The sequence below is a fragment of the Poeciliopsis prolifica genome, unplaced genomic scaffold (assembly GCF_027474105.1).
Source record: "Poeciliopsis prolifica strain line A6 unplaced genomic scaffold, Auburn_PproV2 SCAFFOLD021, whole genome shotgun sequence".
In the NCBI taxonomy this organism is placed as follows: Eukaryota; Metazoa; Chordata; class Actinopteri; order Cyprinodontiformes; family Poeciliidae; genus Poeciliopsis; species Poeciliopsis prolifica.
In genome coordinates this window covers 3,355,572-3,374,598 of record NW_026562396.1, presented here as the reverse complement: position 1 = coordinate 3,374,598, position 19,027 = coordinate 3,355,572, and the positions used below count along the sequence as shown (strand labels likewise).

Below are 19,027 nucleotides of genomic sequence, written 5' to 3'. Positions count from 1 at the left end.
AGCTTTAAAGGAACACAAATAGAAAATTGGTTTTTGGGAAGAAAGCACAGTTTCCCCAACTTTTCAGAGTTTAAACACAAGAACTCTTTTCCCAGAGCAGCAGAGGCAGAAATAATTTAAAAACTCAGCAATTTTGTCTTAGTTCTTCTGGTATGGGCTACAAAAGACACACAAAAAAAAAAGAGTAAAAATGTTTCAATTTAAAATGTGTTCTTGTCATAAACCAATAAATACTGTTCACCAGTGTGACACAACTCACCTGATTTCTGTAAAAATCTTAACCTTTACGTGAAAAATCAATCTGCCTGGGCAGGAATGTGACACATTCATTTGTTCATTTGATGAACAGAGGGAAGAGAGTTAATTTCTTGTCTGCTATAAAGAAGGAAAAAAAGTCACAACCATTTCACAATTGCATAAATATCTTTCAAATTTGAGAAATTCACATCAACTGCCAACGTCAAACAGACCTCCCTGCTGCATCGATTTACACTTGATCCCTCAAAGCCGGATAATCATGGCTGTGTAAATAGCCATTATTTCCACAAGATAAACAGAGAGCCAACTAAACAAATGTGTGCTTCTGTACCTATTTGATGTAATGAAATCACAAATAGGATTTCATGACGGCTAATAGGGTTGTAGGTTAGTATCAATCACAGAACACGCTTTGATTATTATTTATTTTGCACATGTGCACATAATTTTTTCACAAATTATTTTATGCAAAGGTAGAATTTGATGTGAATTCAATGAAAATTAAACACACTCTATAACAGAAAGTGCCACGGACCGAAGACTTCAGAGGATAGTGTGGTGAGTTCGGCACCTAGATCACATGGACTGTAACTCATAAACACATCAAGCTTTCCCATTCAGTGCTCAGGGCCTCGCCCGCTCTGCTCTATAGTTAACTGTCTCTGAGTGTCAAATCCTTCATCCTGATGCAGGAGACACACATAGAGAAGAATTGCTGTGTCTCTCATTTTATGGTTGTAGATGTCGGCAGAGGGTGGAACTGAAGAGTGAGTCAGTAGTAGTTAACTTTGTAGCTAATGCTCTGTGGCAGTTGCACAGGTTTCTTCAGCTCTGCTTAAGGCGCAGAGGGGAGCTGGTCGAACCACAACCGTGTCACAGTTCTCACTCAGGCAAGCCAGGTGATTTAGCAACATATTGAAGTTGGAATAAAGAGACAGTGGGAGACGTAAAGCGAAAGGCTGGTGAACGCTTCATCAGAAAAGGCAAGGGGTCACTGCAGGGTACAGAGGATAAAAGAGAAGAAGAGGCCAAGATGTCCGTATTTAGCCCCAGGTGGTGTTAGATAGCATTTATTATAGATGAAATTTCATCCTTCTCAAAAAGTCAGTTCAGGTGAAGTCTGTTTAGTTAATGATTTTTTTTCCTCAGTTTTGAGAGACTGGAATGTACAATGTAAAATCCCATATGCCATAGTTGGTGCACCGCATACCAATCTTAAGGAGTTGGAAAGCTTTTTGAGACAGCTAGATGGTGCTGCCATGTAGAAATGTGGTATACATGCTCAGGCAGTGTTTGCATTTCAAGTTCTCAGCTTTAGGCTGTTGTTGTGTCAGACTTGCTTAGCTCAACTAGCTGTGTGCCTGTTGATTGCACTTTTAGCCTGACTTCAGGCTCTAGAAGAAGAGAGATTCAAAGGAGGAAAAGGTTTAGGTTAGGGTCTTTAGCAAAGATCTAGGTTTTAGGGATGAAATAAATTCTTATACCCAATAAAAGGTGTGTGCTCTAATCACCTCCCTGAATTTCCATGGTCTTGGTTAAAAAAAAAACAAAAAAAAAACAAGACAACTGGTTTATGCTATTTAATACAATTCAATATTAGAGCTGCACAGTATATCCTAAATATACTGTCAATGCAAATCAATATGTGTAAGAGTAATATTGCTAAAAATATTTGGAATTCAATATGTGTTGACTGTTATATAATTTATAATTATATAAAATCTATTAGCTAAATCTGGAAAAAATAGTTTGTGCAATGGTATTTCTTGTATATTTTTTCAATAGCTGTGTTCTTGTGCTAAAAGTTAGCTAATGGTCAGTTTAGACTGGACATCTCCTTCATGGATACTGTGATTGCTTAGCAGATGGCACATAACTCTTTTAAAGAGACACGTCATTAAAATGCAAATGTTCAAAAAGTGGTTTGTTTTTTATTGTATTCAACGGCATATTAAATTTACAAATTTGTCTATTTTCAAAAATCCCACATTGGAAAATAAAGTAAAGAGTGTGCTTTTTCATTTATTAAATATCGGCTGATGTGTGGTTTCTGAAAAAAAAAAAATGTGCAAGATGAGACAAAAGAACTTTGTTACATTAGCTGCCAAGTTTAAAATATCTCTTTTGAGACAGTATGTCTTTTGAGAAATAAGCTCCACAATCATACAATTATTTCTGTTTTTAATGAAACAATAGAAAGAAAAATCCCAGATGTGAACAAGACATTAAAAGAATATCTGAACACATTTTCAACATATGAATTGCATCTGCATAAACCCTTTCAACACAAAAAAACTCTCAAAATAACAAACAGCACTATCACAAACCCAAACATTGTTGGGTGAATGAACAACAAGATGTGTCCTAGTGTTAGACATGACATAAACGAACACACTCAACGTGCCCTTTCATCCAAGCTTGCAATTTGGGAAATGGGTCAGATGTGACTGAGATTTATGCATCTTTGTGTTTATCTTTGTGAGTTTGCATTTGTGTCTTTGTGGCACAGCATACAAGAGTGACTAATCAAGTTTTATTGTGATCATGGCAGAATGCAGATGTTTTTCACAACTGTCTCACTGTGATTTAATGATAAAAAGCAGAAGGCAGGAGAATTAGACTCTGGAGAGGTGGCAGGAGCAAACTGCATCAATATAGGTGTCATAATGAAAGATGCAGAGATTGTGATTTATATGTCACTTTTTATTTCAGTGTTACTTACAGAAAGGCGTTTGGAAACTGTTTGGAAACTGTTTGTTTCTTTGTATCTTTCATCTTTTTTTACCATTTCAAAAATATATTTTTTTGCTGTTTTTTATGTCATCAAAATAGAGCCTGACTGAGACTGCAGTATTTTATACATGAGCCCAAAGGAAAACTCCATGCTATGTTGACTAGAGGCAACGTCTATCAGCTGTTTATGTGTCACTAGATTTGATGTTTTATTGAACGTAGCAGCTTGTCACAACTGGCGGAAACTCTGTGGATCAGTTTAATACTTAAATACTCTTCCAAAAATTGCATAATATATATATATTCAGCTTCTCTCTTTGTATTTTAAGGTTGGGGGCAAATAAAACTGTATGGTCAGATCTGTGAATTATTAATTAAGTCATTTAACTATGTTAAGCAAAGCCATAGAACAGATTGTAGAGGGAGAAAAAAAAATATAAATCAATGCCAGCACTGGAACTCAGAAGGAGGGAAAAAACATGCACTTTATCAAACGACCAGCAGATGGCAGAGCACCTTTGGTGTCTTAAAGAGAGCAGGGCAGAGATGGGGGGGAGTAAGGAGATCTTTTGGAGAGTGAGCTTTGTTTTCCTGGTTGACTGATCTCCCTTCGTGGTTTGATTGTGAGAATGGACTCATGGGAAGTGTTCGCTCACCGCAGGTGTCAGGCTGCTGTTGGATAAGATTATTTGTGGTGGTTAGGAGGTTAGTTGCATTATTTGGTGTGCGTGTGCGTGTTTGTGTGTGCGTGTGCTGACACCATGTCCCGTGTGTGCTTCTTCTCATTAAATGTTGGCCTGATAGGAAGGCTATATTGTGTTCATTTGGAACACGGTGCAACACAGAAGTTGTTTTGAACTTGCATACTGAGCTCCATATGGTCAAACTCAGGAGGAGAAAGACACAGAGGCAGGGAGGGTTTTCATAAGCCCTACCCTCCCCTTTTTTGTTAAATTAAATTAAGGTGTTGCTGTTTAAAGTCTGAGAGAGTAGTTTTTTTGCAACATATTTTTATGTAAAAGATATAATTTTTGAGATAAGATGTAGTTTCACTTGGTAGCTTATCTAGTGGTGAGCAAGTCATAACATAAAGGTGATGATCCTCTTCAGACTAGAACTAGCCAGAGGCATATTGTAATGGTTTACAATGATATTTATTAAGAAATTGATGTTTTCATTTTGTTTTGCACTGCAAAATGAGATTTTACTCTAATGGACGTAAGTCAAAATTAGAAACAGAGGGAAACTAAATTTTAACTATTTAAAATAAGTAAATAAAGTCAAGCACTTACCTCTCTAACCGAAAGAAAAGTAGAAAATGAAATCTATGCTGTGTAAACACAGTCACGTCTGGTTGGGTTTAGGAGAGAATGTATGTTCAGGGTATGATTTGGCTGCCACATGAATTGTGGCTTCATTCAGAATGAAGACAAGGTAAATACTCGGTGGTCCACAGCAGCATAATCTCTTTAGTCTCCATTCAGTGTCTTGCTGTTCTTCCAGTCCCACCAATCAGGGAAAGACACCTGCACACCCAAATTAACATAATGAATATGACTTTTACGACCTTACTTGTAACAATGACGTTTTTGGCTCCAGAAGAGCTGTATTAAAAATAGATTCCTTTACATTTGCACTGTCACAGATCTGCAGATTAGTTTATCAATATATATATTTTTTGCAACAGGACACTATTGCTTTTCAGCAAGAAGATCCAGAGTTTGATCTTTCTGCATGCATTTTGCATGTTCTCCCTGTGCATGCGTAGATACTCTCCGAGGACTCAGACTTCCCCCCACTGTCCAATTAGATGGGACTGTGTGTCTGTGTGTGCATGGTTATTTTCTGTGTCTCTTTGTTGCCCCGTGATGAACTGCCAACATGTCCATGTTGTACCCCCCCTCTCACACAGTCATCAATGGACACCACAAGGATAAGAAGGCATAAATGAGGAATGGATTAATTTATTTCTTTTTGTACTCTGTTCTAACTTACATCTTTTCTACATTGGAACGGTGTATGCTGGACTATGCAGCCTGGACTTACACATGCATAGTCCAGGCTGCCCACCACAGTCTAGTTAGTAGTTTTCTTTTTGAATATAAAGTCTGTTTAGAAAATGTTTGCTACAATTGTCAGGATCTCTGTTGCTCAAAGTTAGATTTTTGTTTGCTCTTTCAAGCAAACAAAATGCTGTTTGCTTGAATGGAGTTTGAAGTAATTAACGGAAGAATAACCTAAAAATTTGGTGTTCCTTGTGTCTGAGTGCAGTACTGTGCCCCTTAATCATCAGTTGCTCTTTTCTGAACAATTTCTTCAGTGATAAAATCATTGGCAGCCTAGCTTTTCATACATATTCTCAACTTCAGAATTTTTCAGAATACAGAACCATATATTCTCTTGGAGATAGTTGGAAATTTGTGCAGCAACCAGATTCAGTTCGTGCTGTGCACTATTATAGCATCCTTATTTGAACTTTCATTCTTGTTTTTTTTTTGTGTATTTTATTTTTTAAAGAGTTTTCAGCCTCTAGTGACCTTTATAGAACAGTAAATGGACAGGAAACTGGGAGGAGAGAGAAGGAAAAGACAAGCAATAATTTGCCTAATGAACTCAGGGCAACCGGATCACGGACTACAACCTCTGCACATGGTGCACATGCTGATCCACCCAGCTCTCTTAAACAGTTTTGTTTTTACTCAAGCTTCTAATCCAGTTTGCTCATGATTGCTGTGGATGCTGCATTAGCTTGTTACTGTAATGAGAACGACTGACGACATCCAAAGGTACAACGGACATCTTCAAAGTTATTGTGGACATTGCAACGTGATGCTGTTGTTATATTTCATGCTGGATGAAATATAAATTAGGTATTGAGTCAAAGAGATGCTTAGATTAGTTGTTTGTGAAAAAGTTCTTCAGCTTTCTTAAGAAATCACTTTAGCAATAAAAATGTGGCTATACATATTCATTCAGAAAAAAAAGTTACCCTTTAAAATGTAGTCTGCTGTTTGTCACAAAAACTACATTTTTTTTTTTAAAGATACGTCATTCCAGCTTTGCAACAGCTTAAATATCCATAATGATTACAAAACTGAGAAGCAACCATAAATTCAGTTTTGATTCCTGGAGAATATATTTAGTTTTGAACAAACCTGTTTGTTTCACACATTTGAGACACATTTTCTCAGGTATGAGATCACCAAAGCAAGCACTTTCTGAAGTAATTGTCCTTTTTTTGTTAGAATTTAAACCACACAGCAGATCAGTGGTGCTATTTGCTTTATGTTTGTTGAAGTATGTGTGTTTGGTCAGGCAAATTATAAAAACAAGCGTATAATAAGGGTTAGCAGGCATGATAAGCCATAATATCTTGTAAACTGGCAGCAGGGATACTTTAAGCCGGTCTTATGCTAATATTACCACAAGTGACTGTCAGCTAAAGAAAAACACAAATATCTTCAAACATGCTTAAACCCATTAATAACCACATGCACAAACTGAGACAGAAAACTCCCGCAGACATAGATAGTGGATGACATATCAAGCTGGAACATTATTTACTTTGTTTTTGTTTAGCATGAAATTGTACGCAAAGTGAAATCATTAATTGTTCAGTTATTGTCTGGCATTAAATATTAATGCTTTTTACAAATAAGACCCCGAGGAAATTCTCTTTAGAGCTTGAGCACTAAAGTGCAGCAGATACATATATCGACCTGTATATGTAAATGTTGCATATGCGTATTCTGCATACCTCATGTCATAGTGAGAAACTGAGTCAAAACATTGCTGTTCCCTTCTCTGCTCTTTGTCATATGAGCCATTTTATCATAACTTGACACGTTTTTCTTTATGTATATATTACCTATATGTGAAAATATATGTTTAAAATATAATCATCTGTATTTTTAATTTATTCATTGCTTTGCAATATCACAGTGCATTTGTCTTTTACGTGAATGTACACTTAAGGCCAATGTCGTTGGCATTTGCAGAAAGATAAACATTTACAGCTCCATTTAATTAGGTGCAGATTCACCAAACAAGCCATCTTTAAGGCTTCTCTTAAAGATGGAAATCAGTGACTTACATGTGCACCACATAGCTCATGTAAAACTGATAGATGTGCTCTGCCTAATTACCTGCACACAAACAAACAAACGAGAAACCTTCTTTAAAGATGGGTTATCCTTCCCAGCTGAACTGTTGGTATGTCATCTTCATTTGAAATGCCACATCTGTTCATCTGCCTCTCTATAATTGCTAACAGTGACATTTATCCAGATTCATGCTGCTTTACAAGACCTTTACCTTTATTTAATTGTGCTGGATCTTCGACTTTCAGTTGTCATTGTTAAACTCTATCTATCTATCTATGTATCTATCTATCTATCTATCTATCTATCTATCTATCTATCTATCTATCTATCTATCTATCTATCTATCTATCTATCTATCTATCTATCTATCTATCTATCTATCTATCTATCTATCTATCTATCTATCTATCTATCTATCTATCTATCTATCTATCTATCTATCTATCTATCTATCTATCTATCTATCTATCTATCTATCTCTATCTATCTATCTATCTATCTATCTATCTATCTATCTATCTATCTATCTATCTATCTATCTATCTATCTATCTATCTATCTATCTATCTATCTATCTATCTATCTATCTATCTATCTGTCTATCTATCTATCTATCTATCTCAGTTCTCACCACCATTTTTCTACAAATAAGGTATCGAGCCATCTTTTTCAACACCCTTTTTTTTCTTTGTACTACCTTTTTGTTTAATTGAATGTTGCACGCACTCAGAGCAGTTCTAAAATATATAATGAGATGATTTGCATTAGACTGCAGATTGGGTGACCTTTGCTTTTGCCAATAATTACTATAAAACCCTCCTCTGTCTGTCATCGCCAAGGATGTGGCAGGGACCTCTCTATGCTCACAAAAGGTTAGTTGAAGGCTTCTGTCTGGACTTATGAAAAAGCCTGAGGAAAATGTCATTAGAGCACGAGAAAGACACTCGGAATTTACAATAGGAAATTCAATCAGGAAGGCTTTTAGGATGATCGGCGTATTATTTTTTTTTCTGTTATTTTTCTTTTTTAGGGGATATATTTTTTGGATATATTTTTGCCATATATATATATTTTTTTGCCATATATCCAAGTGAATCAGAAGTAATGTTTCTAAGATGAATTGCGCTAATTCTCCCTTTGGTGAAATCATTTATATGTTTGAGCTTCCACAGATTAAAACTAAATCAACTAGAAAAATTGCTGTTCCTAGCGAAACAGTCATGAGAATGCATATTTGCAGAATGATTGCTGCAGAAAATGCAAGAAACAGCAAAACACAGCATAAAAACAGAAGAAAGCTGTTTTTTTTTTCTTCATATATGGTAGAAATAATTTGCTAAAGTGTGATATTTAGCCAAAAATATAGCACAGATTAGCAGAAGCAGAAATTAGTGTAAAACCTGAAATAGTTGAAAAAGTTGAAAAGTGAAACATAGCAAAAGAAATAGCTTAAAGTAACAAAAAAGCTGAAAATTTTGATATATGAATTGCTCAAATTGATTAAAGTTTGCAGAAGACCTTTGTAGACAGTAAAACCAGTAAAAGCAGAAGTCATATACAGAAAGGAAGACAAGCAAAATGCTGACACACAGATATAAACAGAGCAAAACAGAGAAACGCATTGAAGGAATAGGAGAAGGTGTGACATGTCTGTATTCCAGAAGAATTTGACAGAAAACAGAGACCTGTAGCAATGATAGTAATAGTTAAAGTAGTTACTCGTGGCTATGTTTTAAAGCATAAATTATTGCTGTGCAATTAAATATGTATGAACAGCATCATTTTGTTTGTCAGAAAGCATGAAAAGTTAAAAACACGTCAGATACTAGAGTGTGCACTCTAACAACTAAAAACAGAGAATTCCACCTAACATTGTAAATCTGAAAAAATGAGAAAAAATCTGCATTAAACTTAAATCGCAAGTATGGAAAAAAAAAAACCTTAAGAGATATCAAATAGCAGAGATATTTGAATATGGTTTAAAGTCTTGGGACTTGTTTAAAAGTTGAATGGAGTTTCTAGGTTGATGTGGGCAGAAGTAGAAAGCTGTGAAAAAGCAAACGATTTTAGCTGAATTTGTGTCGTTTTGTAGATCTAATCTTTGTAGATTTCAATGTATTTCAATGGGGGAGAAATATTTGAAAAATATTTCAAAAAGTAAAATAGTGCAGTTTAGCAAAAGACATAGCAATAATGTCCAGAAAAAGTGGAGCATTTTGATGTAGAAGTGGTTAATGACCAGAAAAAGTGAGCAGGATCTTCATAAGAGAATAAAGAGAAACATAAACACTAATTAATCCTCACTGATTATTGTTCACTGGTTACTAAACAAATATTACAGCATCATAAAATAACATGATGGATTGTTCAAATGTAACATCGCAATCGATACATTATTTGTATCATGGCATGACATTTACATTGTGGCGACAGCTAGTTCATTAATCAGTTTGTTCACATTTTACTTTCAGTTCTTGCAATCACTGCATTTTATTATGACCAAAATTTGCAATGAAGCTGCTCTCATTAACCTTCCCACGACTGTTTCTTTGCGCATGCGCATGCAAAGAAACAGTCGTGTTCTCAAGCAGGAATATTGTCAAATATTGACTGTTAATGTTCACTCTTAAATAGAATGATGCTAAACATTGCCATGTTAGAAAATAGATTACAAGACATGGCCAAATGACACTTTCAGAGAACAGAATCCTAAAATAATGACCCACTGGGGAAAAGGTTTGCTGACTTCGGGATCGACTTTGACTTTACCATCATCAAAACAAATCGACACGACAAACGAAATAGTCAGGTTGTTAATGTTCCTGCTACTGTTTTGAAACATGATTGTATCACCTGGCAAGGGAGGAGGATTTAATAACCATAATTATTTATGCCACACATTCATTACACCACATACTTATGAAAGAGATGTAACTTTTTTATTTTTCATCCTGATTAATTTTTGTTACAATGCATGGTATGAATTTGCATGCTGTTACGGGTTGTCAATGTGCAGTGAAACGTGACTACATTTGCAATGCCTGAATTCCCTTTCCCATGGATTACAAGAACAGGTCAAAGTAGACCTTTTAATTCAAAAAGTCGGTTTGCAACCCTAGTAGTTTGCATTATTTGTTCAAAATTATTCACACACTGCTATCCCAATCAGGACTCATTGTGTAATGTAGCAAGCATGAGCATGTTTGGCTCAATGTAAAGAAATACTTTGAAAAAAAAAAAAACATGAGGGGGCAGAGCAGAGCACTAACATCAGAGGCTCTGTTTTGTGCTCTTGGTTCTAGTCACAGCGGCGCGTCACGTTTCACCTGCCGGATGGCTCTCAGGAGAGCTGCAGTGACAGCGGTCTGGGGGACCACGAGCCTGTAGGCAGTGGCTCTCTCCTCACACAACCTCTCCCTCTGGTGCAGGCGCAGGACGACTTCTACGAACAGGCCTCCCCAGATAAGAGGACTGAAGCTGATGGCAACTCCGATCCTAATTCTGGTAAGTCGTAATATCTCTTCTCTTCAGTGCATTATTGATTGCTTCAGATTTTTTTTTTCTCTCCCATTCTTCTGGAAAATTTCCTCTTGTACCATACTGAACAATTTCACACATTTTTACACAGTTTCTTAATTTCTTTGCTTTATTCCAATTTTGTGGACATTGTGTGAGATGTAATACTGCTTCTTTTCTCCAAAGTATCGAGCCATCTTGTATTCAACACAGTGAATTTGATCATTGTATTCAACACAGTAAATTCTGAATATTTGTTTGGAAGTTCAGGCTGAGAAAATAGAACTGTATCACATTTTCCTTCCTGAAAAGAGATAATAAATTGTCATAAAAACAACATCTGTCTCTATAAAGGACTGAACGCACCAAATATCATTTAATTTAGAGTCATTTCATTGCACAAGTAGGTTTCTAGTGGATACATGAGCAGGTCATTCATTTCTCAGTTAATCATCCAGACTTGTTCATTCCTCCCAGGAGCAAACCTGGGCCTCCCAAAGGCTCCTCACCTATTTGTGAAACTCATTTGATTTATTTAGAGATGATTTCCCAGTTGGAAATCTTGGTACTCAGCTGAAGATGTTAACTTCCCACTATTTCTGGTGGGAATGTACATCTCCGACCCAGTTTTCACATTTTATCATTAAGAGGTGAGGCGTGCACAAAGACCAAACCCATCACCCGAAGGTCGATGCCGGCATGCCTGCTGAGGTTGAAGCAGCCAGCAGTACATAAAAACAAATGCTGTGCACAAACTGAGTTTGTGTGATATCATATTGGCTCCAACTTAGCAGCTGCGGTCACAGTTGGCAGTAGCATTCAGTGAGTAAAGTTCAGACCAAGCGGCTCACTTTGCTTACAGAGCTACATGTGGACCTGCCATGTGCAGCAAATCGGCTTGTCCGTTTAGATAAAAAAAAGATAAGTAAAATTTAGATCATGATGAGCTTCAAAGCATTCTCGCCCACAACAGACAAGATAGGCAGTGTTTTCAGCACACAAAGTTAGAATTTTTCACATACAAAGAAAGAGATCTTTGACCCACCAAGAATAAACAATTGTGGAAAATAACAGTTGTTTGTGATCAGTGGAGATGGAGAGAGGAGTAAAGCGAGTCACACCAGGTTCTTCTTCCACAAATGTAATCTATAGACCATTTAATTTAAGCAAACAGGAAGAAGAACAAGTAAGAGGCTTCACTATGGAAAAAGGGTGTATTTATTTCAGTTTACCATCATTTCTGTCCTCAGTGAAAGGGATTTTGTTACTTTTGTTTGCCTGTTGGCAAACTGTTAACAGTGACAGCAATGGTCTTTGATCACTGACCTGCTTCTTGGCAGGACAATGATTTTACGTCTTGTCAATGACGGATGTGTTACCTGCTGTGCTACTTTCAAATATATGAACACAGTTGTCCCAGGTTAACTAGTTTTCAGTTACCTTTTGTCAGACTTGATAAGCCACAGATTCTCTCTTGTATTAAAGGTATAATTTAACTTTATCTGTTGTCAAAGGAAATGATATATGAAGCATATTTGACATTTATGAGATAAGTTATAAAAAAGTATGTTCTCACAGTACTGAAAATATTCCAAAATGGTAAATGATTTTTGATGGAGACCGTATTGGTGGGTGGCCTTTATTATTATTTTTAGGTTTTTAAGGTAATAGTACAACTTTTTGACAAAAAAATAATACAAGTAGGAATGAAAATGACAAAATGGCTTGAATTATAAAATTATTATGGAACTTAAGGTCATGAGTCTGTTCAGCACATTGGAAAAAAGTGATTAGTTTTAAGATGATTACATTAAAGTTGGTTTTAGATAAATGTATTTGTAATACTTAGAAATCAACATTAACCTTATCCTTCAACCTTAATTATTTGAAAATATCTTTTGTTTATAAAGCAAAAGTTAGTATAGGCACATTGTCTGTAATCTACAAGCTACATTATTAATAGATCAGACTATGCAGTCATAAAGTGGTTAAAACTCATTAAATAACCTCTAGTGCTTAGCCTTCTTTCAGTGGAAAAAACACAGAACTTTCTAATTATATTATGTTATACAGGAAAGCAATGAGACGTACGTAGGTTGCAGCTTTCATGTGAATTACCCACGCTTACAATGTAGGAGCTGAAAGAGTTAGGGTTCACTGACTCTCTAGGCTCCTATAAGTGATTATCTCTCTTTTTTCGTCTCGAAGAAATCTAGAAATCCTAACCAAACTAAAAACATGTAAAGAAATAAAGCAATTGAAACATTTGTTGAACAGAAGAGTGAATGACGTGGCAGACAGATGGATTGTAAATAGAGACATGGCAGTCAAGATGCTTATTTACATTTTTTTGTTAACATGCGTTTCTTTTTGTGAACACAGAAAGATTATTGACGGTGATATAACAAAAATATAAGCTTACAAAAAAAGTAAGTGACCCAAAAAACTGATATTATGTTCATCTGCATGAATCTGATGTTCTTACTTTTTTAAGTAGAAACCAAGGACACACATTGATGTACAGTTTAGTTTTGTTTTTGTTTCTTTAAATAAAGTGAACATAATACATTTCAAGGAACTTGGTACGTATTATTCTACATAAACCACATCATATAGTAACGACACAGTGTCATTTGTTCATGGTGTCAACAAATGACACCATGAAAGTAATGTATGAAGAGTGTGTAATGAAAAAAGTCCCTACGGCTGGTTCAGTTTTAAACTTTCAACACTAAGGTACACAATCCCCGAAAGTTAGATCAACTCCATCACAACAGTGATGACAGAAACAGAGATTAATTTGTAATTAATATATTGAATATATTGGCCAATAAAGAGACTATATTTTTCAACTACAATTCAAATCTGTGTTAAGAAGTCGATTTGGCCACATTATCGTGCATATTCAAAATTGTCACATTTAGTAACACATTTCACCCAGCAGTATCTTTCACCTGCAGTGACAAAGCAGAAACCCTCTGCTTCCATTACTGACTCCTGTTTTACCTAACAGGAATCTGATTTATAGATGGGCTATAAATCAATGTTACAAAGATATTCATGTATGAGCACACTAACAGGTGTGAAGAATGCTTCATGTAAACCTCATAACAAAACATTGATTAGGGAGGAATAGAGGGTTCAGTTGCCCTGAAGTGAAATCAACAGGAAAAAGTGGTGCTGTAGTTTTTAGGTGATAAACACTCCAACTGGCTGATGGCTATGCTACCTAGTAAATGGCTTACATTTACGGTAGTTTTATTTCCCTTGTAGCAAACCTTGGACAGCGATTATTCTCACCCTATTCACCTGGATCAAAACCGATGCCACACTGCAGAAGGTATAGAGAGTGAACAGTATTCATGTGAGTGAAAGCTGTGCAAAATAGCCACGAACAGCTGGAAGGATAAAAAAGATAGACTGCTGAAAGGAGGATTACTTTTCATGTTGTGCTAACTTAAAACAGGGAATGTTTTATGGTTAGCATATTGTTGCAGGATGCAAGTAATCAGGTATTCAGATCTCTTAGATTTTTTATGAAACCACTGACGCGACAGCCATCGGCATCATATGTAATATGTTTATGTTGGAATGCAAAATACAAATGACCAATGAATATTAGAATATGACTCATCAAAACAAAAGACCAAACAAAAAATTCTTTTTTTTTTCTGCTTAACACTTAGAAATCATCCATTCTCATATAATAACCAAAATTACACTGACTCACAATTTTACATTCTCTGTTTTTACAGTGTGTATCAGCAGTTCAGTCAGCAGGCAGTTTGTCTTCCCATTGTTCTGGCTTATTCATGTATGACTGCACCCGCTCATATGTCCTGACAAAATTATTAATGTTCCCTTCATCGCTCAGTGTCAAATCTTGATATAAGCCCTTGTGGTATCCTAAGTTATTGCTGCTGTAATTGTCCTTGCTAACTTAACTGCAGGAAGCCAGAATGCTACTTTTACCTCTGATCTTCTGCTTCTGTCATGACACTGCCCATCCTATGTGACCTTTGGTCCATGTTATATTATTCACATATCTGTGTCATATGTTCGTTGTGTTTTTTCCTAATCAAAGTACTTTTAACAAGTGTCAGAACCACATTCTACTCGTAAAAACATCTTAGCATTAAAAAGGGTGCAAAGTGGTGAGATCAAGCTTTTATGCTTCTATTTAAATCTTTAACTGATTCTAGTGTGATTTAAAAACATAATTCAATGGCAACCAGTTGTACCTGTCTAGTTTAATTTTGTGCCAATCAAAAAGAGGATTTTCACCTCCTTTACAAAGAATTTCAGCTTTGTCCCTTTAGTGTGAAGTTTTCAGTCCCAAAATGTAGGACGAACTGCTGTTAATGAAGTGAACAAAGTGAAGTGACATCAATGTGGTTCTTTAGCAGATTTCAGTTCATGGTGAAATATTATTTTAACACATTACTTATATCAGTCACATCTTTCAGTTTTCGACTCTGTGTCCTCCTGCTTTTGAGCATTAATTTATGTGAATGGCTGTGATATGTTCTTATGTTTCATCTTTGTGTGCATGGATATTTATTCACCTTTGTTTATTTTCTAAATAGAATTTTTTTTTTTTTATAAATTTTACTTAAACATTACTTAAACAGCTGAAATAACAGGTTGATTATAAACAAACAAACAAAAAAAAAGAAGTATACCTGCTTGAATGCATATACCCGAGCTGATGTGTGCTCCAAGTAAGTTGTTGGTGAACTACATGAGATGCACTGGGTGATTTTCTCGAAAACTTTATTGCATTGCAGGACTGGCATCTCTGCACCCCCTGATTCACCATTCCTCCCACTGTGGCCCACTGTGCTGCATGAGGAGTCACTAAGATGCCAATCTGTTGAAGTTGAGGAAATAAACTCAGCACTCTCCAGGGAAATAACAGCTCACCAGCCTTAACACTGCATTTCCCATGCTGTGCAGCTAAAGTTCAGTTACTTGAAATACAAAGTTTGTTTGTTTTGTATTGTGGTTGTTGGTCCACACATATTAAGGAATTTGATTTAAACTGATTGCCTATAATTTGTATTCATCATGTTCTGTGAAAAGAAATTAATCAGATTTTTATTTTTTATTATTATTATTTTTTTTGCTAAGGTGCTTTCAGAGGACAAGGATAACATGCACATTCTTATTTGAATGTGGTTTTCATTTTCTACCCTAACAAATGCAAAGTATTGACTTGAAATTGAAGTTTCCATCTTTATTAGTTTGTTCTAATAAAACAAATGAAATAAACCACAAAAGGAGAGGTTACTATGTCATCAGATGCTGAATGTCTTCAAGGACCATTGGGTGTCCCTTTGCAATTACAGAGTGAAGTAATTCTCTGCATTTGCTGCATAATGAAGTCATAATAAAACAAATAAATGACCACTTCACATAACCTCTGAAGGATTCTGAGAAAGTTGAATGAAAGCTGAAACAATTTATGAGAGGAGACTGTAAATACACAGTATATAGGGATGTGAGATGATATTAAACGGGAGTTATTGAACAAAAGGCTTAGATAAGTTATTTGATGAGCGCGAAAGGCAATTGTAAGATTAGAAAGTCTTTTGCAGAATCAATTTACGCAAAAACAGAAAGTAAAGCAATTGAATGTTAGTTTCAGAAAAAAATTAGTTTAGTTGTATAATTTGAATTTTATTCATAACAGCTGTCTAGTAAAATCTCTGTCTTGAAAATCTAAAGACAGTAAAATTTCACGTTTGATGCTGATGCACTTGTGGAGACTCAACATTAAGTAACCGATTTCTATTCTTATAAGCATTAGATGTGTGTTTTTGCTTTTGTTGTTGCTTATTTTGATTTATTAAGGTCAAAAATATATCACAGAAAATCAACTGGCTTTGGAAATAAGAAAATTAGAAACAAAATTTCAGAAACAAACCCCCCCCCCACCAATTTAGCAAAGGGTTGATGTAAAAAGAAATGTGTACTTTTCCAGCTATCTGGAAAAGTGTCTATCTGTTAACAATGTCAGTAAATCCTTTAGAATTTTTATCACAGTCACTGAACAAGAAGCAATGCTTTTGGACTTTCTTGCAATATATCATACATGTGTAATGCCATGTAGTCCCCAAATCTTCTATACTGTTGATATTGGGGTTTTGGTGAGTTTAGATTAAAACCGTAATGTTTGCATGCTTTATTCTTTCCAGAACCAGTTTTGAGGTGTATTTGGGAGAGGGCTGAAATGATTCCGCGAGTGATTCAAGTTCCTCGATTATTAAAATTCTTCGAGGAAAACTGATCTGCCTCAAAACTTTGTTATGTTTCATTATTTAGCGCACCATGTTCCGTATTTGCGCTCCCGCCTGAGTTGTTGACGAAAGCTAAGTGTTAGCAACACAACACCCAATTTTCAAGTTCGGTCTTGGAGAATTTTAATGATTCATGCCAATGTCAGGGTTTTTGTCATTTTTTGGGGCTCCAATAAGTGTCCGTAAAATGACGGGAGTGATGTTTGGAGCTCCTGGTTCATGTTTTATATATATTTTTTTATCTGATTACCCACATAAAAAATATATATATAACATTGTAAGAATAATTACCAGATTACACGATTACTAAAATATTTGTTTACAATATTTGTGCAGCCCTAGTTTGTAAAATATTGCTGGATTCCTACAAACTGAAAATGGTTCTTCACCCACAGACATTTTCCAATCGTTTGTCTACTTTACATCTTACCAAAATGACTTTTATCAAAATGCAACTAAATGTTCTGTTTGAGTTTATACTAATTACTAAGATGTTATGCGAGAAAATGTTAGGCCTATTTCTATATGAAAACCACTTATAAACACTTAACTTATTTTTACTCGTTCGATGCACAAAAGTGAGATGAAATGAAATCAGGGAAAAAAAATAAACTTTTTAGAACAGAAAATAAAAAGACTTCAGCACAGCCTTGTGAGTGGGCTTATATGTGCTTGTGGTGTGTGCATTACTCTTGGGCACAATTTGGATTTTTGCTTTCATGCTGCATGTGTTCAGTTCTTGAAACTAAGCATAGAGTTGATAAACCTTGACTTGGGTTGAACAATAAAAAAGACTGCAGCACTCTTGATGAGCTGCTGAAGTGGAAGAATGCACTTAAGTGTCACAGACAAAAGCATTTGAAGTTGAAGTAATCCACACACGGAAGCTATTGCCGTGATGTGATGGTGAAACAAAGCCCAGAGCAGTCATCCTGATCCCTGTAGCAAATAAAGTTAAAACTAAATGTTCACCCACCACTAAGTATCAGTGAGGTGGAGAAAAGACTAAGGCTTTTGCTAGAGATTAAACATTTAAACATGAGTTAGACAGACTTGATGCTACCTTGCTTTTTCCTTGCTGGGGTTGCACACTTTCTGGCTTGCTTTGCTTTTTAATATGTGTGTCAATGCTGCACTCATTAGTCTGCAATATTCTATAGCCATTAAGAAAACTCTGTGATCCCATGTATCTCACAATGTGTCAAAATATTTTGTTTGCCTTACACTAATAGCTTACCATAAGCAAAGAATAATGGTAGAATACTCCAAATGAAATGCAATCTGGCATTACTCTACAGCTAATTAGGGGAAGGAAGGTCCTTTTACATTTTACATGCTGTATCCTACTGTCAATTTGCAGACAAAGAGCAGATTTTACTTTGAAGACACTTGAACAAAAGATGTTTATTCAGTATCATAGAATTATAAAAAGAGATTTGAAAAAAAGGAAAAAAGGTCCCAAATAAAATACAAGACTCACACAAAGAAATCGTTCACACTACAGGCTGTGATGCTGTTGAGACAACCTATATATAGCATCTTTAAACGCCATAAGGCCTCAACATATGGGTTTTGCTAGCCATCATAAGTCATATATTGCAAAGATAATATAAGCCCTATAACTGTCTGGTTTTAATGATGCACATATTTTCAAATAAATACGTTCGCTATGCATATAATGAATTCTTTATTTAGAAAATTATGGCAATTTAGAATCTCTCTCATTTGAATAAACAAAACAGACAACTATTCTGAAGTACTTACCAACAGCTTTGTTGTTCCTGTGGTACAGATGCCCAGCAATCGACTATCCAGGATAAACAAGACTACTACCAGACTACCACTCAGTCTGGCTACCAGCCAACCACCTCAGTCGCAGACAGCCTGTGATGACTTTCAGTTGATGGTGTGCAAAAACATTAGATGGCAGCCACAGATCTGTTGACAGCAACTTCCTCCTGCTACTGTAAAACCAGTGCCTCTTTTGATTACTTCACGGTATCAGTTATACCAGACTGGTGTTTCTTAAATGCAGAGGCTTCATTTTGATGAAAGTATTAATGCAAAGGATTAGTTAAAAGTACGATTTACTTTCTAACAATGCAAGTTCTGCGTTTT

The 19,027-nt window shown here is 35.6% G+C and overlaps 1 protein-coding gene across 4 annotated transcripts in view; it reads left to right on the top strand.

Moving 5' to 3' along the window:
* LOC129369460 (protocadherin-9) overlaps nt 1-19,027 on the top strand; it is a 184,834-nt gene that overhangs the window by 131,183 nt on the left and 34,624 nt on the right. For 2 of the 4 annotated variants that reach the window (XM_055044862.1, XM_055044863.1), the window contains one exon: nt 10,397-10,598. In XM_055044862.1, coding sequence (XP_054900837.1) covers nt 10,397-10,598 — 202 coding nt within the window. The remainder of the gene's footprint in view (nt 1-10,396; nt 10,599-19,027) is intronic. The other 2 variants (XM_055044865.1, XM_055044864.1) reach the window with 1 other exon arrangement.